This window comes from Phoca vitulina, unplaced genomic scaffold (assembly GCF_004348235.1).
Source record: "Phoca vitulina isolate PV1807 unplaced genomic scaffold, GSC_HSeal_1.0 scaffold13, whole genome shotgun sequence".
Taxonomy (NCBI): Eukaryota; Metazoa; Chordata; class Mammalia; order Carnivora; family Phocidae; genus Phoca; species Phoca vitulina.
Genome location: NW_022589716.1, coordinates 11,231,358 through 11,256,567, shown reverse-complemented (window position 1 = coordinate 11,256,567; position 25,210 = coordinate 11,231,358). Strand labels below are relative to the sequence as shown.

Sequence of the window (25,210 nt, the reverse complement as noted above, 5' to 3'; positions counted from 1 at the left end):
TAAAGGGAATCCTTGAATGTTGAAAGAAATGAACAAAACTTTTCCCACTTTGGGATCTTTTTTTTTTTTTTTCCCCTTTATCCATGAGACACTGGACTAATTCATGTCTGCATCTTGCATCTGGAAGGTCTGATGGGGCACTGCTGTTTGATGGGAAGGGGACTGAGCATTTTCAAGGCTGCAGAGCTGTGTTCCTTTATTGACTTGCTCTTGGCAGAAACTTGCAGGTCACTCAATGTAGCAGTAATGGAGGGGAGAGCAAATGTGGAGTCAAACTGAAGTGGATATGGCACATGGGGAGGGGGGCGGGTGGTGAGGAAAACAAAAAGGCAGCCTGATGCAGCTTCTCTCCGACCCTCTGGAGAAGGTTGGAGAGAAGGCTGGCTTTAATGAAGACGGATGGATAGATGGAAACTGCACACTCATTCAGACCGCAGAGGCCAGAGGACACCGGGTGCCGAGCTCCTCCCGACACGAGGATCCCCTTCATGTAGAAGGGGACACCGCAGTGGGTCTGAAGAGAGGGAGACCAGATGGAGCCCCCAGGGCTGGAACCCCCAGTGCATCTGTGTGCCCTTGAGAACCATTCCACGGGGAGCAGAGAACGCGGACCTGTTCTGATCCCGCTCAGACAGACTGCACTCTACGCAGCACAAGCACGCACATGCCTACGTTGTACTTCTGCGCTCACACTCGACCTCCCATGGGCAAGCCGTCCATCAGCCACGTGGCACACCCGGCGTGGGAGGAAGCCACTCATCCCACTTCTCAGCAGGCTGTGCCCACATCTGGGGGCTTCCTTGCGCGTCCGTGTACTTGTCCTAGTGACACTGTGGGTGCCACTGCCATTCGACCCCGTGTCCCTAACTGCTGTGTCATCACAGAGTATTTCATCACACAGAAAGGAAGCGCCTCCTCGTGCTCATTAAATGTAGAGTGACAAATCACATTTAAAGCCACTTCTAGAACAGAGGAGGCCAAAAATGTAATTAGAATTATCCTTCAAGGAGACCAGAATTTTCTATTTTTAATGTTTGCTTCAGAATCCAATACACTTTCAGAATTTATCAGTCAAGATTATGAACACAACTTAATCTTCTAGGCTGTGTACTCAACATAAATTATAGTCATAGCCTCAACTCCCAACAGAACCGGGTAAAGATGCACTGGTATCATCATCTAACAGGAAATGTTTAATTTCACCAAGGAAATGAAACTCTTTCTACTAACAACAAAATGAAAAATGTTTAGGAGAAAAACATTATTGTAATGCAATGTGTTGGTCTTTTACCCCATGACTTATAAATGTAGCTTTAGCACCATTTGAAACTGCAACTTAAAAAGACTCGGGGAAGCCCATCCATGAAATGTGATAATTATTTAGCCATGTGTTTTCAGGTTTTAAAACATCAAAACACTATATCTAGCCACTAGAGCAGGAACTGAAGCCATCTGACTGGGAAGTCTTGGGAATTCAGGGAAGGGAGAACTCTACTCATGCAGTCATCATGCACGCCTTCCCCAGAAAACAGAAGGGTCTCCTAACACAGAGCTAACTTGGTTACTGGAAGTTATGACATAGCCATCCATGAGAGAGTATGTTTCCCCCTCAAGAAAAGTCATCAAGTGCTATGGACCCCACCACCTAGAATCCCAGAATAGCAGGCAGTTCCCTGCAGGGGGAGGGGACCATGACACTCCCAAATCCGGCCAGTCTAGTCCTCCAGGCCCAGGACCGCTTTAGGGAAGCGCCTTCAGAAGTGTATTCATCACCCCTTCTCCTTGCACCCAACTTGGCCACGCTGCCCCCAAGAACCTATGGACCACAGACCTGTTCAGACTTGCAAACACATCTTTTCAGTTTGCTTTCATCTTTCCAAGGCTACTTGTGAGTGGTGGTCGGGAGGAGGGCTTTCCCTTTTGCAGACTGGAGGGGCCAGAGGGGAAAGTTTTACTCACAAATTCCACAACCTGAGACAGCAATGGGCTACTGGACTGAGCCTGTGGTTCACTGAGCCACCTTTAGGACAGGTGATCAGAGAAATAAAGATCGGAAATCATCTTCAGCTGGATTGAGCATCCTTGCTTCCCCTGGCTCTGCAGCTGTCTGGGCAGAGCAGAGGTGTCCTCATGAAGGACATCTCCTACCCCACCATCTGCATATGCACCCACTTGCCCTCACTCATGGCCATTCACGTTCATGTCCTCTCTCGCAGCAAGCTCACAGAGAAGCCCTCCCTTCACTGCACCATTGCTTGGAACACAAAACAACACTGGGCGTTTCTCTCCAGAAAAAAGTGAAGGACTATTCCACACTGAACCCTGCTAATACCCTACAAGGCCCAATGTAAGACTCGTAATGATAACAGGGACATAAAAGTCATTTTAAAGTAAACAAATGAACAGGGAAAAAACTCTATCTTACTCGTGATGGACTTCAGGCACGTGGGTAGCAGAGACGATGGGGCTTTGTTTAGTCTGGACAGGTGTTTCTGCAGCTTGCCAACCTCTGTAGTTCCCTTTTGCCGGTTCTTAACATCTCATTCCCTCTTCACCCTGCTTTCTCTGTTGCCAGTGCTCGCTCACAAACTTCCCTTCGTGGCCCCTCCTCCTGCAAGCTTCACAGTGACCCCCTTCCTCCACACACCTGCTTCCCGTGCCAGAGATCTGGGCTTACCTAGGGTTCTACATCCTTGAATGCATGGACCCTGGCTGGAACCAGAGGTTCCTGTAAGCCACGCCCACACTCCAGGAGCCTGGGGCGGGCCGGGGCTGGCACAGGGGGAGGGCCCAGAGGCTGGCCTGGGCACAGAGCAGCGTTTGCACAGCAAGCCTCACGGCTGTCAGGACACACAGAGACAGACACACTGTGACACACGCGCACACACACACCCATCTGCACGCACACACACACCAGGAGGTGATGGATGTTACTGAAATGGACCGAAAACCAACAAGCAGTGGGGTAAGAAACAAACAGAAACAAAACAAAGCACTTGCGTTCAGATGGAAAGCTGTTTCCTGGGCAGCTAGGGCCCGAGCCCGGGACTGGGGGGAGGTGGGTGCCTGCCTAAGGACCCTGTCTTTGGAGAAGCCGGGAGGAGACAGGGTACAAGGCCAGCGCTGGCCCCCCGGGGCCTGCCAGGGCTGTACCTCCGCCGCTGTCCTGGGGGCCCTGCCACCCGGGCCACGGCAGGTGTGGGCACAACAGACAAAGCAAGGAGAGGGGGGCACTTACCTCATAGCCCAGAAATGGCTAGTCCGCATTTTGGGGGGTGTGCGGTATCTCAGTTTAAACAAAATCCTTGTGGCACCGCTCAACCATGAATAGCCAGCTCTCTAGTATTTCAAATAAGCTTGTAAAATGGTTAGTGAAAAGAGAAGAAAACAAAAGGACAATTCACCTGTAGGGCAATGGTGGTGTTCTTCGCAGGGTATTTTCCCACCAGGCCTTGTTCTTTCCGTTTCTTGAATTTCCTAAAGTAGTCCTGTATCAGGAAAGTGGCATAGAACTTCCCCACGGTTACCTCATCATCTAAACGGAGAGACCAGACAGAGCTCTCCCGAATCAGCACATTTGCACCAGGAGCCTCAACTCTCGCTGGGGGCCAGGGCGGGGGCGGGGCGGGACAGCGCCCAGGGCATTGAGCTCTGGGCTGAGGACCCGGGAGACTAAATCTAGCAAAAAGCAAGGTTTTGCAAAGCAGTTAAGGCTCAAAATTAGAGTCAGTCCCATGAACTGATACTCAAAATTGCAGAAAACGGTATGTTTGTCATGAGTTTATTAGAGCAGCGTATTAGTAACACTATGGAGTGCTGTCTTGGTTATTTACTGAAAATAAAAATTACGAAACAAAAAAAGACTTCCTGGGTCCTATTTTCACCCCTGTGCATAGAGATTTGCATGTGTAATTACCATGAACACCAAGGCAATTAATCATCCAAATCCTGATGCTTTGAGATAAAGACAGAGACCTCAGAAAGTGACAGACAAGCTCGGAAGAGGAGGAAGGTTCAGGAAAGTGGCTGCAAACCCAGATTTTCACGTGCCCCCGTGATTCTGTTCCAATAGCCTCCATATGCCATTTCTCTGTTTGTAATCCAGAACTGCTTATTTTTGGCACTGCAAGCGACAGCTCCAACTAACCTCGAAGCTGAGCTTATTTCTGCTTTGTTCGGAACAACTCCAGCATGTACCGCTGGGGCACTGGAACTCCGCTGAGCATTTTAAAGGTGATGCATGAGGCAGAATAGAGGCTCTGGCTGTCTCATGGTAAACCACGATGTGTTTGCCCAGGGGCCTCCACCAGCCCTGCTCTCCCTGGGGTGCTCGCCCCCAGATCTGCAGTGGCCCCTGGGTAAGAAGCTTAGGGCCCCAGGAGTTGTAGAGGCTGGGAGAAGGAAGGGCTGCTGGCCCTCAGGCTTTGGGACAGCTGAGCTTGTACCCAGGCTGCACTTGCAAGAGCTGCATGCTGATCTGGGGCAAGGGGCTTGTGTTCTCATCTATAAATGGGGCCACACCTCTTAGAGGTGCTGTGAGCATGATCCAAGAGGAGGCCTGGAAGCACCCGGCCCCATGCTAGGGTGGTCCGAAGTGCCTGGGCTGGGTGACAGTGAGCCGGCAGCCTGCTGATGGTGCCATCCATTGAAATGGATGGTGGAACATGACAGGTTGGGGGCCACTGGAACCCTCTACATTCACTGAATGAACGCTCTGGGGCTCATTCAGTGCCCATGTGGGAAGCGTCCCCATCTGGATACTGCTGGGCTGCTGTACACACCTCTCCAAACTTCCCTGTCAGGAGCCACTCGGTGTTACTGAGTAAGAAGATGCCTTGGGGCAGCTGGCCTCAAGAAGAGCGCTGTGTTCCTCACAAACCCCAGCCAAGAAGCCTGAAGTGGTGTAGGGGCCACCAAAGGGACGAAGACTTTGGGTAGCATGTGAAACTATGTCCCGCATCTGTCTCAAGCTGGTCCAAATAGCCTAATGATGCACTGCCCATGGGCAAGGAGGTGAGAGGTGGACAGACCATTTAGGTCTCGACACTTCACTCCTACTTTGCTCGCAAGCTGCTCCCAGTTTTGCCCAGGGTACATCTGGTATACCTTCTAGCTACCTCTATTCTTGGGCATCCACGTTCCCAGAGGAACTCCATGTGGGTGTCATGGCCTCTTCACAACAGCTCTGAGATGGTGGGATGGCTTTCCCCTCAACAGATGCAGCGGGGTTGAATGACCTGCCCTGGCCGGTCGAGTTGGGATGTGAGCCCAGGGCAGTAGGCCTCCCAAACGTGGGCTCTCCTCTTTCTCCACACCGCCCACTCAGGGACTGCCCAGCTCTGGCCACACACCACCTACTTCTTTGGGGCTGCCTCCCCCAGAGTACAAGTCTCTCTACTGAGCTGCATGCGGGAGGTGGGCTCACAGTGGACAACCCTGGGGGACCCAGGGAGCCTCTGCCTTGTGTGCCACAGCTATCCCCTGCAGTCCAGGGTATCAAGTCTTCTCTGTGGGCTCCCAGAAAAAAACACTAGGTTCACAGAAGGCCCACCTCATTCCACACTGGGATGTTTCCCGTAAATGCAGGCCTGATCCTTTTCTCCCTTCAGCCCAGATGGTGCTGGCCTGGAGGGGCCCAGGAGGCTCCTGCGGGAGGGTCTTGGCTCTCTTTGGCCCAGAACTGGGGGAAGCAGGGTGCTCAGTGCAGAGGGCTGACTGTGGTTCTGCCTGAGTGGCCACTCCAGAGCGGAGGCAGGCCACCACTTGGTCTTCTCCACTGAGATGCTAAGCTAATTGAGGCTGGGCTGAGGACAAGCTCTCAAGAACAGGAAAAATCAAAGTTAGAGTTGGTTAGAAAAGGAAGGGACAGAAGGAATGGTTGCAGTGAGGCCGTCTGGGCTCAGGCCTGGAGAGAAAGAGATGGGGCCAGGTTTTTGAGCTCTTCAGGGCAAAGGAGCCAAAGATCCAGGTCAAGGAGTGGAGGCCCAAAGGAAGGACAGCCCCTGGGAGAATAGGGGACTCCTACAGAAAGGGGGAAGAGCCATGACACGGCAGAGGACTCAAGAGTAGAGCAGAGGACATGAGCAAGATTCAGAGATGGGCAAGGGGACCGCTGAGCACAGGTGATGGAGAGGACAGGCAGACTATGCCCGAGGCCACAGGCCCCTGCACTGCCACGGTGCAGAAGGACAGTTCCCCCCTGCTCCTCTGGGGCTGGCTCCTGGGGTCGCCTCCTTCTCAGAAGCTTGTGATGACCTGGGCGGGTGGGGGGGGGGGGCACCGCACACCACCCTGAGCTACAAAGCCTCCCGAGATGGGCCCCTGCTCCACTGCCACCAGGCCTGTGAGGGGCTCCCTGATGCCCCACATGGGCCAGCCCCAGACACAGGGAGCAGCAGGCCTGGTGGAATCTGCTGCTCTGGCCAGGGTATGGCCTGCAGGACATTGAGCCCCTCGGTCCTGGGAGCTAGCCATCTGCTGGCCCAGAGGCCCATTTTCCAAGTGCGCCACAATGTGGGTGAGGCTGGGAACCAATGGTCTACTGGAAGAGGAAAGAAGCAACAGAGAGAACTGGTGGAATGCAGGCAGTAAAATCCTGCCCCGCATGCACCTCCTACAGAGTGTGTTCGCGGATGCCTGAGAGTCCCTGCCTGCCATGAACCTCTCCAGCGCAGTAGCACTTGGGGTTCGGCCTGGAGGAGCACCATCCTAGAGACACACTCAAACAGTGCAGCAAGCCACCCCCTAAGGCCTGCTGCCTTCCCGGGTTTCACTGTGCTCCTGCTGCCATTTTGAAATAGATGAACACCTGTCATCCTAAACCCCCATCTTTTCTGAGAAATACAGAGAAAAGGCCAGGCCCAGCTATCGGGCCAAGAAAGCGGAAGGATATTTGGCTTTTACTAGCAGTCTAGCAGAGCTAAAATTTGATCTGTTTTGAGGGCACTAGCATGGTGAGCCAAACTCTGGACCTTTTTTTCCTGGTCTAATTAAAAGAAAGAAAGCTTCACAGTAATGCGACTATGCTCCCCAAGATGTTGGGGTGAGACTGGTTTGTGAAGAAGGTGGCCAGTCAGCAGAGGGGCGCTGGGGCAGGGTGGGCTGGCCCTGGGGGGAGGTGGAGGGGGGCAGGGTTTACCGGGACGCGCGCAGCCGCTATTCTGAAGCATGCATCTGGATTTGAGAAACAGTGTAGGGGAATACGGCTGCCAAGAGATAACCCTGATTCCATGCCACCACCCTAAAACAGAATTGCTTCAGAATATTCTGAAAGACTGAGACTTGAAAGGAATGGAGGCTGCAGAAAAAGCTCAAGCACATTGTTACAACAATCTTAAAAAGCAATTTCTCTAAGCCATGCGAGCACTGGGTGCGCAGCTGCAAGGAAAAGAACGAAACCGAAGAGTCGTTTTAAATGTGCAGCATCAGTTCTCCTGTGGGGGGCCTGGGTGCTCCAGGTGGGAGCTGACGGTTTTCTGTTCCTTGGTTTTGGGCGGAGGGGCGGGGGGGCGGGGTTGTGTGTGTGTGTGCGTGCTTTCCCTTTATCATTTCTTTGGGACTGTCTCCCCCGGCTTTGAGCAGGTGGCTGTGCCAGCTAGGGGTGGCTCCCTCCAGCGACAAAAGCTCACACTGCTCTGGCTTCATGCGGAGGAGCAGACCTAGGCGCCATGCTGCTCGCTCGCTCTCTCTCTCTTTCTCTGCCTCCCAAGAGCCAGAGACTGTCACCTTCTCAGAGGGAGAGGCCTTGGCCATGGTCCTGGCCCCGGGTCCCGGAGTCGGCTTCCAGCCCTGAGCCCGACCAATCTCGAAAGTTGCAGGAGCGGTGATGCTAGAAAAGTGTGGTTGGTTACAAAACACACCGAATGCTCACAGTGTGCCCGGGGCTAGGGGCGGCTAGAATACTGGGGTCGTGGCACGGAGTGAACGGATCCTGCACCTTTAAAACGTGAAAATAAAATAGTCACGAAACAACCACCTCAACGTCTAAGTCCGGTGTACTTAAACAAAAATGGAAAAACGGTATATATATTATATATATGTGCGTCATATATATATATACATCTGAAAAAGTTTAGTCCGTTATTTTATGACAAATAACAAAAGGAAATAAGCATGCCTGTTAGTTCTGACTCTAAACTCCAGTTAAAGGGACATTTTTGGTAATTATGATGGTAAACTCAGCCCTGAGAAGAACATTTCAAAAATGCCATTTTCTGAAAGCTATCTATTTTTTCTGAGACGTTTTCAACAACATGTTGAAGGATAAATGGAAACTAACTTTAAATATTTCATTTTGGTTGAAAAAATACATGCTCTTTGGTTTGAGACAGTAAGCTCATTCTCCCATGGTAATTCTTCCACCGACCAGAAAACCCCTGCCCCAGCCATCTGGGTCTTGGGTCTCCTTCCCACTGAAGCCTCTCCTTTGTCTGGAATGGTCCTCCTGTTACCCCAAATAATTACACCAAAAGGCCGAAGAGCCTTCTTTAGCTGTGGGTCCGAATGCTCTAGCGGATATGTAAAGCATTCTGCAAACCCTCTCTGGGGCTTGCTGGAGATCCTTGCACTGAAACCAATGCATTAGCCAAGAACCACTTAGGAAATAGATTGCACTGACCACCAGCTGGAGGGACAACTTGGTCAAGCAGTTTCATGCTAGTTTTCTTCCAGATTTTCTTGATCACAGCTCGGAGTTCTTCATTAGCTTGTTCCAGGTTCCCTAAATTCAGAAAGCAAGAGGGGAAAATGAGCCTTGCTTCTCTCTCTTTTCTTTGGGGGGGGCAAAAATGAACTATTGGGACTTCATCAAGATACAAAGCTTTTGCACAGCAAAGGAAACAGTAAACAAAACTGAAAGACAACCGACAGAATGGGAGAAGATATTTACAAATGACATATCAGATAAGGAGCTAGTATCCAAAATCTATAAAGAGCCTTGCTTCTCTTAGCCAGCTCTCCTGTCTGTTCCCACAGGGCTGCTTCCCTCCCAGCTGGCCTGGAGCAGAGACCTCAGACAGGACGGGGCTCCCCTCCCCCCGGGGCTCTCCAGTGGAGGGGTCGCAGGCAAATAGTGGGTGAGCCTTCCACTGGGCAGTCACCCCACGGTAGGAACCGTGTTTTATTCTGGAATTCCAGGCCTATGCAGCCTGATCTCATCCTACCCTCCCACAGCCAAGACGCACCCCTTCCCACTGCCCCCAGCTAGAATGCCTTCTATTCCTCCACTGCCTGTTCCAAACACTGCCTCCATTTCACCCAAGTGAGAAATTCTCTCAATTCCTACTGCATGTACTCGTCAGCACCACAAAAGCCTGGTCTTTTATTATATGGGCTGAAGCCTGTCTCCTCAGCTAAGCTGTCAGTCCCCATGACCACCCTGCCTTCTGCCCCGCCCAGGCCCACTGGCTGGGCCAGGTATGGGTGAGCACACTGCCAGGGGTACTGGGAGCTTGGAGAGACTGGCTTTGAGCAGAGGTTCACCTAGAGCTCCGGGGCTACTGGCAGACAGCCATCTGCAGACCGCAGCTGTGCCCTGCCGGCCCCTCTTCCCTCTCGTCCACGGAGTGTGCCAAGAGTTGGCTCCTTCACGGCCTCCACTTTCCCACCTCCTGTCACTCCTCAACCTGCTGCAATCTGCTTTCTGTCCCACTCTCATGTCATCATTGAGCCAACCCCAGCGGCCACCCTCCAGGGCTGAGTGTTTGGTATCAGCAGGGAAGATGCAGCTGCTAATAGTTCCCAAGTGCCGGCTTTGTGCCCGCCTGGCAGAGGGGCTCCTGCAGACATCCTCTCATCTCAGCCTCGGGACTCCTCCGGGACTCCTCCGGATGGAGGCATACTTATTCCTTTTCAACAGAGGAAGAAGCTACAGCTCAGCACTGTGAAATCCCTCTCTGAAGGTCACACAGTAGAAAGGGACAGCTGGAGTGAATGAACTTGTGATGGTCCTGTCTCTGCCCCAGCCCCCCTCCCCCTGCCTAATCTCTCCTGCTCCGTAAGCAAGCAGTGGCAGGGGTCACCGTGAAACTTTCTGGGACAAAATGAAGCATAAAGGCAGACAGGGACAGCCAGCTGGCCCAGCGCTCACTGCCCCTTCCCCACGGCCTCCCCTTCGACAAGAAAAGGCCCAGATGGGAGAACGCAAGGTGGGATATGGCATCCATCGTCCTGTCCCAGGGATGCTCACCTTCCGTCTTGATTTTAAGAGCCGTTCGAACCAAAGCAAACAGGGTTGCATTAAACATGACCGTCCCATCACTGTTGAGAGGCATGTTCATGGCCACTAGTCTCTGTAAACAGAAAAGTTTCTCAATAGAAGGCGAATGATGGATTATGGCCATGTTACTTCTCGGTGTTGATTCTCTGTTTATCCCTTGCCTCCTCCTAGTCAACAGTTCAACTCCACAACTCCTTAGGGAGCACCTAGCACCTGGGGGTACTTGGAGCTGACACAGATCAAGGCTTTAGTCGTGAAACACACATGCTGGCACGCAGATGGTGTGCTTTGCTTGTTTTTAACCTCAAATGTTTAAGACCTGACTATTCAAGCGTTCTTCTGTCCCTCAGCACATGTCAGGGTCAGGCCTCCCTTCTGGGCACATCCTTAAAGCTGTCGTAAGGCTGAGACAATACACCAGGTACGACAAGCCAGGCACAGGGACCGGGGCTTGGGTCTTCACTACTCCTAACACAGGGAGTGTCCTTTAGGGAACCCTGCCCTGGTGGGACCGTCATGCTCGCGGTGGGACCCCCTTTAAGTCCACACGGTTGCTCTGTCTGGTCTTCCAGAGCAGGACCCCCACTTCCCGCTTCTCTTCTCCCTTCTGGTCCCTCGAACACTAGCACTGGGAGCTGAGGAGGGGGTTTGAGGGAGTGACACCCTCTCTGGGCCCTGGTTACCTCCCATACAGATGGCACACCCAGCTGGGATTAAGGCAGATCATGGACGCTAAAATTTCAGGGGATGCCTGGCATGTGATCAGAGCTAAGTAAGTGGTATTTGTAATTGTTAATGGTTCCAAATTTCTTATTTGGGGCTGGCAAAGTGTCCTAAGATATTTTTAATGCTTTTTCTCTTCCCTATTAAGGGACTGGAATCTCATGTTTGCATGACTCATCCGACCTAAACTTCTAGTCCTATTACCAACCACGCCTGTCTCCAAACCCAGCACAGGTAGCCAAGAGAGCCTGCATGTCCATTCACTTTCTCTGGCAAGTTCCTGAATCAGGAAAATGGACCACGTTGTGCCTCAAGGATACTTAGATCCTTTATATAAAAGGGTCTAGAGACGTAAACACAAAACAACAGCCATAAGCTGGAACCCATCTTGTTCTTGGAAAGCAGAAAAGAAATTTATGAAAAAAAGTCCACTTCTGTGGCTTATTCTTTGTACCTTCATCCAGAGTCCAGGCTACAGAGAAGCAACAATGTGGGCAAAGACCCAAGGACCTGCCAATAGGGTTTTCTGGACTTTCAGGGCAGAGAACAATGAGTTTGTCTCCAAAGATTTCTTTGAAATTTCTCTGCAATACGTTATAGACTCCACTCTGTTACTTTGGGTTCTGTCTAGAGCTGGCCCAGCAACACTGGGTAAAACCCCTGAACCCAGAATTGCCTCGGACCCAGGGGGAGAGGTGACCAGCTGTCATGTGGCTGGCTGGATTTCTAGAGGCAGTTGCAGTAAGCAAATCTTGCATATCTCCTTCAGAAAGGGGAATTATTTTCTGTTGCTACGTTAACTCAAGGTGGTTCCCTGAGAGCTCTACGGAAGAACAAATCTCAGCTGGAGCTCACAGAGAGCATGGTCTGGGGTGAAAACTACAGAAGTGGGGGGGGGGGGAAATGAGAGATCTGGACCAAACCCCAAGAGGCCACTGCTAATGTATGGCTCATGGGGACAGGCACTCTGGTGGCAGAGGGGTGTGCCACCATGTCCACGGTCACTCAAGCTAGGAAATAGCCAGGGCACCACGTCTTCTCCATCCTACTTCCTAAGCAGACCTTCCAGCCCTGCCCTCCTCTGTCCCCACCACCGCCCTCACTCCGGGTGACTCCAACAGCTCTCTGGGTGGTCTCCTGTTTACTCCCCCATTGCCAAGGGGCAACTTTCCACCATGAAACTCTACTGATGCTTCTTTTGTGGGACTCAGCCTGGCACAGAGGGCTCCTTGGAGTTGTACTCAGCTTGTGCCCATAGTCCTCTGCCACTTTCCCTTATGCTCCAGCGACACCAGTGACTCCCCATGTGCCAACATGATGGCCATTCTCCGACCTCCACATCTGAGCTGTGTTCCCTTTCTGCAATGCCCTCCCGCTTCTGTCCTTCTGGACCTGACGCAAATGTCACCTTCCCCTCCACCCACCCAGTGACAAATGACACAATCCCCTTCCTATTCTTACTTTTGGCTGACAGGGTATCCTAAGAGTTACAAATCTGATAGCTCCTCAGGACAGAAACCACGTATGATTCATCTCTGCAACCCCAGTGCACCTGATGGAAGGCTCGGCAGAATGTCACTTAGTGTGTGTTGAATGAAGCAGAGAGTCCCTGCAGAGAGGCCACCAGACACACCAACAGGACACTTACCTTACAGGCTACTCTGTGTGGGCATAATTTCCCAAACCCCAGGGGAGGCTGGATGCGGCGGAGCAGAGTGACCACATCGAGGTGTTTTATCCTTCCTCTGGAGACAAAGAACAGCATGAGGTCCAGGGAAGCACTGGCTGGCCTGAGCTTTCACTCCATCCCACCTTCTACAAAAATCACAGCCAACACTCCAGAAACAGCCCACACAAGTCACATGGAAGCCTTTCCAACTTACTTCGCCTCAGGGTCATACTCCGACCATATTCTTTTGAATTCATCTAAATGGTGAGGCCCCAGAATAGACCAGTCCCGGGTCAGATAATCAAAGTTGTCCATGATGACAGCCACAAACAGGTTAATGATCTGAAAAAGCACATCAGAGCAAAGCTGCTTCATCTTTAGTGGAATGGATGGGCTTAGACCCTAGTAAGGGCCTCCTAATTAATTATAAGAGTCGTGAAACATTTGGAACCCACTTCTCTGAGGCCATAAAAACTTCCTTTCTGGAGAATGTTGAAGAAAAAGGCAGGCTTCCAGCTTTCCACAATGGCTTTGGTATAGTCCCAGGGGAAAGCAGGGGGCTGTGTCATCTGGCCTTGTCGACGCACACTGCAGTTTTATAATTCTGTGGCCACCAAATACCTCACACTGTTGAGTCACTGCTATGTGCGGTGGCTTTGGAACTTCAATAAAGACACCAGCAGCCCTAAGAAGCTGGGGTGGTGACTGTCCCAAGCCTGTTAGGGAGCCTCAAACCCCTGCTCACAACGAAGGTGCTGGTAACACACACCTGTTGAAGAAAAACCCCCAACCGCCAAATGAAGTCTAGAGTGCTCATCAACATACAATACCCCACAGTCATTCGAGGGGGCAACATCCGTGGTCTGAATCCCAAATGCCACACAAGCATCTGTCAGTTGAGAAAGAGAGCTGTCGTGATCACCCACCAGAAACGCGCAGAGCATGTAAAAACTGATGAAATAAACAATGGCGAAGTTGCTCCCACACGTGTACTCCTCCCCGGGGTTATAGTCCGACTCGGGGTCACAGAGCTTCCCCGGGAGGCAGGCCAGCATGATCTCCTGCCAGGCTTCACCCGTGGCACACCTTGTTGAGATTAAGAAGAAGGGCTTTAGTAGACGAAGGAGTGATTTGAAGCTTAGACCTTCACATTTTTAAGAATATTTTTTTTTAAACAAAATTTGTAATTAGAGCAAAACCTAAATGATTTGGGGGAAAAGCCAGTTCGAATGAGTGAAAATTCCTAAATTGAAATTCCTACTTATTTTCAAATGCAACTTCTCTGAGTGGAGGCCCTGCTATAGCTCCCTTTGATTTAAAACAATCATTTGATATAAGCACATCAATTCTTTCTGTATAAATGGATGTTTTTGTGTCTTCTCTTCTTTAAATGTTCATGTTACAATCTTAAAATAATTACTATTTCTAACGACCTAACACCTGACAACTTGATTAGATCCCCATTCAATTTTGTTGAAAGCAAAGAACTGAAAACTACCAAATTCTAAGTGACTCGCTATTCAATCAAGAGAATCGTTAGAAATTACCCGTATAGTTTCTAGAAAGTTCTCTCACTTCAAGGCACCTTGTTTACAAAGCTAGTTAACTGGGGTTAAAAACAATCCTATAAAATCTGAAACTGTGCATCTTGGATGTTCCCTGTTGGCTGTGCAAAGGCCCTTTCTGTTCTTGCTATATTTCCACGTTCCTGGGTGTGTTCAAGTGCATGCTCCCATGCATAAGTGTGTATCCTACCATTTTCCTGGTGGCCTTAGTAGACCTACTAGCTTCCAAAGGGATAACCCTTAAGCTGGCCACAGTCTGAATGACCATAGCAGTTTCCACAATCCAGCGAAATTCCTGTGACTGAAATGCTAAGGTCTTTGTTCCAGAATACAAAACAAATACAACAAGCCACCACCATCAGCCAGGAGGGGCCACACTGCTGTAACAGGACATGTGTCCTGGGTCACTCTGGAGCCCAGAGCCAGGGAGAGATGTGCCCTTGTGGGACGCAGTCACCTGAAGAGCAGCAGCACCGCCTGGGGAAAGGTCTGGAAATTGTTGTTCCTGTTGATCTGGTTGTTATCTCTCATAGCAACCTTCCCAAACATCTGGGTGGAGAAATTATTAGGGAAATAAAGATTTTGTTAAAAAAAAAAAAAAAAAAGCAAAACTCTCCACAAAACCTATTCCACATGTGAATTTCAAACACAGGATTGATCAACACCCAGTAGGGCTCTCTCGTAGTGCTTGGCACTTCATTCACTCAGCAAACATGGGGCGGGCACCGTGCTAACTGCTGGGAGCCCAGTGCCGAAGTCAGGAGCATCCTCACCTCAGGGAGTTCCTACCAGGCAACCAGACAGACAGCCCCTCCTGCAGAGAGCTGGCCTGATCCAGCCGGACAGGGAAGCGCATAACGGATCTGCAGCCAGGGGCTGGGGTCAGGAAAGGCCTCTGGAGGAGTGACATTTAGGCCCAGAACTGAAGGCACAGTGGAGGCTAGTCAGGTGAGCAGGAGGGTGGGGTGTCTGGGCAGAGGAAGCACTGCCTGCAAAGGAGCAGAGGGGACACGGCCCAGGAGCCCCAGGAAATGAAAAGAACATGAGTGTGCACAGACAAAAGATCCAGCTACAGACAAACGTGGGGGCCAGTGAGCCACAGAGAAGAGAGAGGCCTTTCCTGGAAGGGCAAGGGGAAGTTAGCTGCAGGACTTATAGAAAAGCAGGCCATTTTAGAAGAACCTGGCAAAGCCTCCTGAGCAAACTGGTGATGGTGTGTGCAGGGCAGCTTGCAGGTCTCCAAGACAGCTGTTTTGTAGGAGAACATCAGGTCATAAAAGGCCATTTGGGGCACAAAGCATCCCACGCTGAATTACAAGGGCTCAAGTAGGTCAACTCTTCATTCACGACTCCCAAATAGATCCCTATCGAACTGCAAATTTTTCTATGCCTTCAGATAAGGAAGCGCAGCCACCCCTCTGCCTTGGAATCACCCCACCTCTTTGACACTTGCATCCCCCCTTATCTGAAAGACAGCATCCAAAACAGCAGAGCATGTAGCAGAGAGACCGCCCCCAGGAGGTCCAGCAGGCTGCTCTCCACCCCCTTCTCCTCCTGGAGGCTATGCCTACCCTGCTAGGGCTCAGCTCAGCAGTGAATGAAGCCCCAATCCCTTTCCACATCCCCGGAGAGGCGGGGATCAACAGACTTTGGTATCATTAAATATCTTCTTAGTAACATCAGTACAGAAGCTAGAACAATTACAGCTTCTCTCAGTGTGCTATTTCCTGTTGCTGAAACCAACTGTGGGTTTTCTCCATCAGTTGAGTCTCCCAAGACTCAGATTGGGGGTGAGGAGTACCACTACCCCCAGGCTTCCCTGGCATGTCCCAACCTCTCCCTGCTCTTCTGAGCCTGGCTGTCCCCCGCACAGGCACTTGCCTGCAAAATCAGGACCCTGGCTTTCCATTCCCCCTGGCCAAGGCACATCTTGCCACAGATCTGGGGCTACCCAGCAAAGGGGACACAGGGGGAAAGTGGCTAGTGCTTACCTGCATGCCAATCACCGCGTAGATGAAGAACAACATGGCTATGAGGAGGGCTACATAGGGCAGTGCCTGGAAGAAGGAAGCAGTTGGCTCAGTGCCCGCCTCTCCCCCTCCCCCACACTGTGACTGCTCGGGTATAGAATGAAGACCCAACACAGGGCCACATGCTTCTCTTTTCTGGGTTATGCTGAAAGAACGTCGACAGTAAAGGAGGACTTTTTAAACCCCAGCCCAGCACAATAACTTCAGTCCTTAGTGTACCATCCATGCACACACCTAGTGTTACGAATCTATGGGCAGGATATGCTTTCCACCATCATTAACAATATAACCTGACCCTAAATAAAAGGTGTCAGGGCAGACATATCACCCACACAATAATGTTTATATGCATCATTGGATTCCTTTGTGAAATTATCATAATTGATCAAACCATTCCAGAACACTGGATATTTAGATTGTTTCCACTTTCTTTCGTGGGTATGTTTGGGGTGGGGGTGAGGTCTATTGTAGATCACACTGCAAAGGAACATCTTTGTGCAAAACCACCCATGTCTGCTTCAGGTGAGGTCTTGGGAGTGAAATTACTGGGGCCAAGGGGAAGAACCACTTTCTGCCTGCTATTGCAGAAAGCAAGACATCTTTCTTAAAATACACACTTTCTGAAAGAATGCGAGTTGGGGGTTGGGTCAGGGAAAAGAAAGAGAGCTAGCTGGGTGGTCGCCAAACCTGGACTCTCCTTAAGAACATTAAATACAGGTATGTATGTGTGGGGTCAGACCCCTGGTCCTCTCATCCCTGTTCCTCAACTATTTTTTTTTTAGGACATGTCATGTGACATGCACATGGTACACCTCCAGGTAGTGGCCAGAGCACTCATGGTGAAAGCATCTACTTTCTCTTTTATCCACAAAAGGTCATCAGAAAGCCGGTGGCTAAAAACCTTCCTGCTGTGCGTCCGCTCTGGACCTGGGGCTGCTTGCCCAGCCCGGTGCAATAGCACCGCCCTGACGGCTGACCGCTGGTCAGAGCCCCACAGGGTTAGCTCCAGGTTTTCCTCACCGTATCTATACACATTTTCTTCCTAGATTACTGAATCTTTACGAATTCTGTTGGCACTGTTTCTCAGTTTTTGTGAACTACCACTTTGTTCGATGAATTTATCCACAGTGGCCAAACTTTTAAAAAGAAAAAGTTTAATAATTTCTTTAAAAGTACGTATGACATTATTGCATGAATCTATTTTTATAGCAGTTCACTTGAAAACTTTGGTACTTTATATTAATAACGAATGTCTGGGATTTGACCCCTTTCTGAGACCAAGGCTCACTTGAGGCCCTGCTCGCTCTCCCCGAGAGCTGTATCCCCAGTTCTGACAACCTCAGGTTCCCTGCCAGAATCTGTGATTTCCCTTCTTTGAGTTTTTGGATCTACCCCCTTTCCCGGAAGCCATCCTTTCCCTTTATGTGTTAAAATCTTACCCAAGCAGAAAAACGCTCCCTGGGACGTTAACACCAGTTACCTCAGAGGTGGTAGGCTTAGCTTGAACTTTTTCTTTACGTGTCTTTGGATAGCTTCACTTGTCAAGGTGTTTATTTCAAATTAAAAATAGTCATGAAGATTCATGATTCACTTTCTAATATTTATACATAGCTACATTTCCCTTACATAGACGAATATTTTAAATAAGAATCTGTACCCCGTCCCCAGTTAATTCAGTCGGGAAGACTAGAATATCTGGGGTGGGGTACTAAAAGGTACAGGAGAAGCTGGGTCAGTCCTGGTTCAGGCTGCACCAGCCTGGAGAGTCACAGATGACAAGTGAGGCCTGGCTTATGCCCAAATGTCCTCAACGCTGTGATCCTTGCAGGTACTGGGTACTGCAGAGATTGGGGACGGTGTGCTGGCTCAGGTGGGGCAGGCTCTGATTCACATCTAGATCAGCCAACAGAGAGGACCGCGGCAGCCTCAGGAGGAAGAGCTGTCCTGGCAGGAAGCTGTTCACTTTACGGGCGGTCTGCTGGGACCTGCCCTCTCTCAGATGTCACCCTCCACCACTGGGCATTCCAGAGAGGACTGAGGGGCTTGGAGACTCCCCATCCCTATCCATCTGAGAAACATTACACCCCTTCTTAACTGCAGGTCCTTACTGCCTTCTGTTTCCTTTAAGCAAGAATCCTGTCTGATTCACCAAGGACAGCTGGGTCAGGTGCCTCCATGTTCCACATCCTCTATTGACCTAGGGGGTCACAGTGGCCATGTGGAAGGGAGTCCGGATCCTCCACGACAGAGGACACTCACTGGCTCACATGTGATCTCCAAGAGCAAGAGAGAAGCCCCCAGCCTGGCTCTTACCTGAAAGGACTTTATAAAAGTCCACAGCAACGTCCGGATGCCTTCCCCCCTGCTGAGAAGCTTCACCAACCGCATCACTCGGAAAAGACGGAAAAAGGTGATGGAGATTCTATTGCTCTCTTCAGAGTTCTGAAGGGTTATCATGGAGAGGTCAAACCCAATGCAAAGTAGAACATGCAACACTTTCAGAAAAACAGCAACAGATGCAAACAAAGGTGACAGAGGTAAGAACAGAAGATGTGTTTCTAGGGCCTTTTCACCTTGGAAAGCATGATATGAAAGGAAGAGTTACATGCTAACAACACAGGGCTTGGGAAACTGCGTCCACACAGCACATGCATGTCCACGTGGTCAAGTGTGTTAAGAGGAGAACGCCGGGCTGGTCAAGAGTACTGGACACTGATGATGAATGCAAACCACCGCAGACACTGTTTTGGAAGGACAACCATGGAGAATACAGAAACACTAGTGGGAAACTCAGCATGGTCAAGGAAAAGGCCCAGCCCCGGGGGACTCGTCACTGATCTTACCCCGGGTGTGGCGGTTGGGACAGGGACATTTTCACTTTCAGTTGGCTTTAAGAAATCAAAGATTGACAATGTATTAATGAACAGAAAGGAAGCAGTGGTTCAGAAGGATGAGCCCCTCCCCACTTTTTAAAAACTTCTGGTTGGTGTCTTAGGACAACACGGCTGTTCCCTCCCTGAGAAAATGCCAGGGGTTCTGTCTGAACCTGGACTTGAGGGTGGGCAGCCTTTGACACAGGCTCAGACATGCTACTTTCTAATTCACATCCCAGGACATGATGCTCTGAGGTTGGCAGGCATCCAGTAAAAGAGAAGGCTGCAAGACCTCAGTTGTCCCCAAAGACAGACATGCAGAGTGGGACCCTGCTTCTCACAGGCAGGCTAGTTCTCTTTGCTGAGGCAGGACTGTGGGTCTGGGGAACTAACTGCCCTGCAGCAGGCCACTCCTAACCCTGATGAACAGGAGGAGTCTACCAAATGGGGCAGAGTGGTACCTGCCTACACCCCACACGCCTCCTGAGCCACATACCTGGGAAGGGCTGCTGAGGAGGTGGGCAAACCAAGTCAGTGTGGGTGGAGAGGGGCTGGTTTCCCCACAGAAGCCTTCAGCGCCCAGCCTACAGCCCTGACTGCTGTCAGAGAAGACAGCGCTCAGCCCCGTGGGACTCTTGGGCAGCAGCAGCTTAGGACCAGCTTGCCCTGAGTTTCTGCACTTCCACCTCATCCAGGGTCTGGCTGGGCACCTATAGTTCAGGTCACAGGGGGCTGAACCACACCACTCATCACCCTTTGGGCACCTGCCTCCCCTTCAGGCAGGGACCTTGCTTCACTCAGTGCCCAGCATGCAGTCTGGCACTTATTAGATATTCAGTGTTGAAGAAACTGGAAAGAGGTTGTAAGCAAGCTCTAACAAAACAGTAAGGGCTGAACAAGAGACAAGGAATGACGGCCTCTCTGTTCCCTTTAGGAGGGTACCCTCCACTGAAGCAGCTGGTCTACCTGGTAACCGACAGAGGAATGAGCCAGTTCTTGGGGAGCTGGAACTGCTGAGTGGTCCCCAGGGTTTCTAGGGAGCCTACTGCATGGCGTGTCTGCACAGCTAAGGGATGTATGCACACGCATAGATGGCGCGCACTAATCTGAGTGGTTCTCCTCCCTGGGGATACAGGGAAAGGGCTCCGTTCTGAACTCTCACTCTCATAAACAGCTGCCTCCTGAGACCAAACATAAAATTCATGGAAAAGAAGGAGTTGGGGTACATCCTATCAGAAGTGAAATTCAGCAATGTGAGGACAAACCCAGGACTAACTGGTTCTGATAGGGTTCCAAAGGGGTCCCTGATTCACCCGGGATGCTCAGAAGGTGAACCCTCTAATGGCACGGTCCAAGCCCCAGTCACTGTCTTTTATTTTCCTCTTCTTTTCTTTCACCTCAAAACAAAGAACATCTTAAAGGGACAGATGATGGTTTTAACTTATGACTTTAACAAATGGAGGAATTAGTGCTCTAAAGTTCTGTCTCCCAATCTCCCTAAGGCTGTGTGCATGAGGCTTTTGGGTCTCACTCATGCAGCTGGAGTGGGAGGGTATGTGAGTATGTGGGGGTGTGTGCATGCACGCCTCTGCCTGCCTATGCTCAAGGGGGCCAGGGTGTGCCTAAAACAGAGCACTCTACGGTGATACTTTTGAGATGTCCATAACTTGTGTGTTAGACCTGCAAGAATAAGAGGGCTATTGGTCAGGGAAGACACTCTCTGGCTACGATCTGGCCCCAGCCCCTTCTGCTTGTCCTCCCCATCTCATTCCAAGTCTGATGGACCTCTCAGTGCCCCCTCCCTCACAATGTGGTAAAGTCAGTGGCCAAACTGACGTTTGAAGTGCACATCTCTTTTCCAACTGACACCTTTGAAGTAATGACACATTTTGGACTATGAACTTGAAACCCTGGATATTCTTAAAAAAAAAAAAAAATGAAGAGGAGAACCAGACAGCATTTGTGGAGGGACACGTCAGCACCACATGCAGAAAGGAAGGACAGAACAAAGAGCACAGCAAGCCACGTGCACCCCCAGTGCAGCCTGGGACACCTCCTCCTTCCCTCAGTGCCATGCTGGGCAGGGAGCACTGCCGTGGGGGAGGATGTTGCTGGCAGCACTGGAGGACGGTGCAAGTTGCCAAAATATCTTACAAATTGGAAGGACCCTGAAGATGGCTTTGCCCAAACTACAGATGCCAGCCAGATGCAAAGGGCAGGCCAGCTCTCATCCTGGACTGCACATTCCAACTGCCTGGGGCTGGCTCTTTTGCAGAATCTGATGCCCAGGTGATACTCCAAGGATTCTTATCTCCTTGGTCTGGGGTGTGCCAGAGCTTTGGGAGTTTTAAAAGCTCCCAGGTGATTCTAAGGTGCTGCTGGAGGGAACTCCAGTCTTAAGCCAGGGTAAAGCTGGGCACATCTTCAGGTGGTCACTCACGTCAACAAATTCCTTTTGGTCTGGATGGGCCATACAGAGGGGAGCCCCTAGAAAAGCCCACTCAGGCTGTTACAGCTAAGCAGTGGGTTCTTTTGGAGTTGATGAGGGCTCAGTACCCAGACGATGCAAACAGGTTAACTGCATCTCCATCTTGCCCACAGTGGGTGGAGGAGGCTTGGAAACACAGCTGGCTTTGGAGACTGTGGTTGGAACATGGGTGAGCTGATGCCCTGCGTGGTCCCAGGATCAATGACAGAATGCCCTCAGAGGCTGAGACTGGGAAAGGGTTCACTCCCTGGGTAGTTTTCCAAAGACAGCCACTAGGGCTGTGTGGTCAGCCTTCAGGAGAGAGGATTCCAGTGCCATCTCCAGGCTTGGGCTAGAGGCGCTCAGCAGCTCCTTCCAACCCTGAGGGTCACTGTCTTCAGCTGGGAACCCCACAGGGAGATGGCCCTCAGCCCCAGGAGGCCAAACTGTGTGCCTGGGTCCAGAAGTCTCCTTAGATCCTGGGGCACACCTGATGACCCTCCAGCCCCTTCGCACAGGGTTCTCAGGCAGGCTCTTGAGATGTAGGTTTGGGGTCAGCCCCCAGCAACTACTGGAGCCAAACAATCCCTGAGCTTCCCAAGTGCAACCAAAGAGACCAGTCTGCACTTGCTGTATTCATCCCCATCTCTTCCCGGAAAGGCTTAGATGACGTGGTTTTCCACTCCAGACAGGAAGCAAACCAGCATCACAGAACATCCTGGAGAACCTGCTCTTTGGAGGTGGGAGTGGGGGAGAGCCTCCCTCTGGCTACTTCTGACCTGGCACATAACACTTCTGGGAGAGAGGGCTTCTGTATATGGGAATGCTGAGCCTATGTCCAGAAATCAGTGACCTGGTACGTGGAAAAAGGCTGGCACCTGAAACGGAGGGCTGAACAACCAGAAGCTGAGTACAGCTGTCGGTCACCAGGTCAGGGACAATTCCTGGGTCCCTGGGAGGGAGCTCCTTACTAACTTTTCACATGCCTTCAGTAAGTAAGAACAAGGCAGTCATAGCTTCTGCACAAGTATTTGGCCTCCCCAGCAATAATGGTAGTGGGAAAGGACTCAGTGCCGGCAACAGCCACTGCCCGGGTTAGGGAAAGTGGGGTTCTGGGTCATTTTACCATTCGAGGCACCAATAGGCATCCGAGGGTGAGCAAAGGCGAGCCTGCCAGTCATCATCTGACATTTTAGCAGCTTGATGATGTTATGACCAGATGTGATAAAGACAAATCTGTGAGAGCCATCAAACCATGGTCAGAGCAAGGGGTGGGGGGGAGGTACATAGGCAGGGGCAGCAGGAGGGGGCTGAGGGGGCATCAAGCAGGACAACAGAAAGGGCCATCCAAAATGTTTTTGCAAACTACAAACGCAAGCTAGATTTCTCATTTGCAGGCCAGATCAATCATTCTTGAAGACAATGCTGGCAAGCCACACAGCCAAGCATGACTGACCAAGATGGCCCTGGCCAGACCCCAGGTGGAGACTGGGACCCAAGGGATGGGAAACAATTTAGATGACCACAACCATAAATAGCACACCCTGTGAAACTCAGTGAAAACCAAAGGTGGGGAAGCCACAAACAGGTATACAGTCTTTAAAGTGCTTTTGCTTTAACAACGACATCACCGTATATATGTTTATATATACTTGCCGCTACAATTTTCTAAAAATAAAACCAACATGAAAATCAATTAGGCAACAGAAAAGAAAGATCAACAGAGGTTGGGGGAGAGAGCACAGCAAGTTAAATATTGCAAAAAATGATGACTTATCGTAGCTAAAAACAGCCGACATGGACGAAGGGTGTTCAAGCTGAGCTAACCCAGGAGCTTGGGGGGTAAGGCCAGCCCAGGGATAGGATGTGCGTTGCTCCTCTGGGGAACCTGGCATGTGTGGGAGAGGGGGCTGGAGGAATTAACAGCTCCACCACTAACCGTTATACCATCAGAAGTTAAGGACATCCAGTCTCTTTTATCTTTGTGCCCATAGCCTGCAAACTGTACGTGCCCAGGACACATGTGTTGAGAGACTGAACACATGAGAAGGTGGCTTTGAGCATTTGCCCTGAACTGTGGCCCAGCCCAGAACTGCTGAGACCTCCCAAGGGGTTCTACCGGCCCAGGGCGGACAGCTGGTTTTGCCACCAGCTGAGGGAGCTTTTGTCTCGGGCTATATCTGACCAGGGGAAAAGTCACTGACTAGAAAACAGTATAAGAATGGTCACCGGCGTGATTTTGAAAGTCTGACTGAGTGCCAGAAATGGGCCCAATGAAAGCCTGTTTTGTGCAGACACCCCAAAGTCAAATGCTAACTAGAAAGTTCAGTGTGCGTTTTTGTACCACTGCAGCTTTCCTGACGGATGACACATGAAGAAGGATATGTCTGCGACACTGATGAGCAAGGCGGGGCCAGAGGGGACAGGCACGGTGTGCTCCTGCCCCCAGCATATGGAGGGGCAGCCGGAAAGCTGGGCACGTGCTGTCAACCGAGGGCACCAGCGCCACACCCTGCCAGCCAGCGGGGGTGGGGGGGGCGAGGGATGAGGCACTGGGAGAGCTGGCTTGTTGGCTCAGTGAACAAACCTCGGCCACATCCTGGTACCCAGAAACCCAGCATTTATGCCCACCACCTGCACATCCCTTTCAGCACGGAGCACTCCAGGGAGAACTGCTGAAACTGTAGTTTATTCTATTTTCATTTCCATTACAGACCATCTCTGACTTACATAAGGGTCTGTGCCAGAATTTTCACATAAGCAGACTTTGACAAAGGTTGTAAGTGCTTTACGTCAGGAGATGGTTAAGCAGGCAATGTCTGGTCATAAACTCAGGAGAGAGCTCATGGCAGCCCAGTTAGGGTCCTGCTGTTCTGCCATTAGCATTAGATTATTTTATAACCAAGCATAATTTACACATTATGAATGACAATTTTATAGCTGAGTTATGGGATACTTCACATAAAGTGGAATTTACCTAAGTCTGGGCTCACGGAGGTTGGGGGATGTATCTTCCTGGGTCTAGGAAAATACCACTTTAGTCCCTTGTCATGGCATGGATTGGGGTGTTGTGAGGCATCCATCACACCCTCGTGGACATGCCTTATAGTCCATTTCACTTGTTAGTCCATGGAAAATCTACACTCGGATAATAGCCTTTATCTCCCTAATACTTTAAGTTTTGTAACCAGTATTTTCACAAATATCTGCATCATTTTATCCCCCCGACACACCTATGAAGCAGGGAGGGCAGATATCATTCGCCCCAGCTGATCCATGGGGAACTGAGGCCCAGGTCCAACAAGTCAGTTTTGAACCAAGACCAGAACTGTCAGGCCTTGGGAGTGCCGGGCCAGTGGCCGTCCCACTGGTCTGTGATCTAGGCTTAGCTTGGCCCCAAAGCAGTGGTATAAAGAGGGACTGCACCATCCTTATTTGTTACAGGCTGTCTGGACACCAGGACGGGCCGTACAACCCTGCAGATGTCAGCCAGGCAGAGCGAGGAGGCCCCTTCCCAGCCAGGGGTGGGGGAGGAGGGCGGGGCTGGCCACATGGAGCAGAAAGCCAACACCACACAGCAGTCCCACCCCATGCTCCATTCACCCCCGCCACGGGCTCTACACAACTGGGGCACACACACTGGACACCCACTAAGACTTGTGACAAA

The 25,210-nt window shown here is 50.8% G+C and overlaps 1 protein-coding gene across 19 annotated transcripts in view; it reads right to left on the bottom strand.

Moving 5' to 3' along the window:
* CACNA1D (calcium voltage-gated channel subunit alpha1 D) overlaps positions 1-25,210 on the bottom strand; it is a 301,670-nt gene that overhangs the window by 22,097 nt on the left and 254,363 nt on the right. For 12 of the 19 annotated variants that reach the window (XM_032411478.1, XM_032411483.1, XM_032411479.1 and 9 more), the window contains 10 exons: positions 19,047-19,091; positions 18,517-18,645; positions 16,165-16,230; positions 14,631-14,722; positions 13,535-13,694; positions 12,823-12,950; positions 12,588-12,684; positions 10,187-10,289; positions 8,618-8,719; positions 3,405-3,535 (listed from right to left, as the gene is read on the bottom strand). In XM_032411478.1, coding sequence (XP_032267369.1) covers positions 3,405-3,535; positions 8,618-8,719; positions 10,187-10,289; positions 12,588-12,684; positions 12,823-12,950; positions 13,535-13,694; positions 14,631-14,722; positions 16,165-16,230; positions 18,517-18,645; positions 19,047-19,091 — 1,053 coding nt within the window. The remainder of the gene's footprint in view (positions 1-3,404; positions 3,536-8,617; positions 8,720-10,186; positions 10,290-12,587; positions 12,685-12,822; positions 12,951-13,534; positions 13,695-14,630; positions 14,723-16,164; positions 16,231-18,516; positions 18,646-19,046; positions 19,092-25,210) is intronic. The other 7 variants (XM_032411481.1, XM_032411489.1, XM_032411484.1 and 4 more) reach the window with 1 other exon arrangement.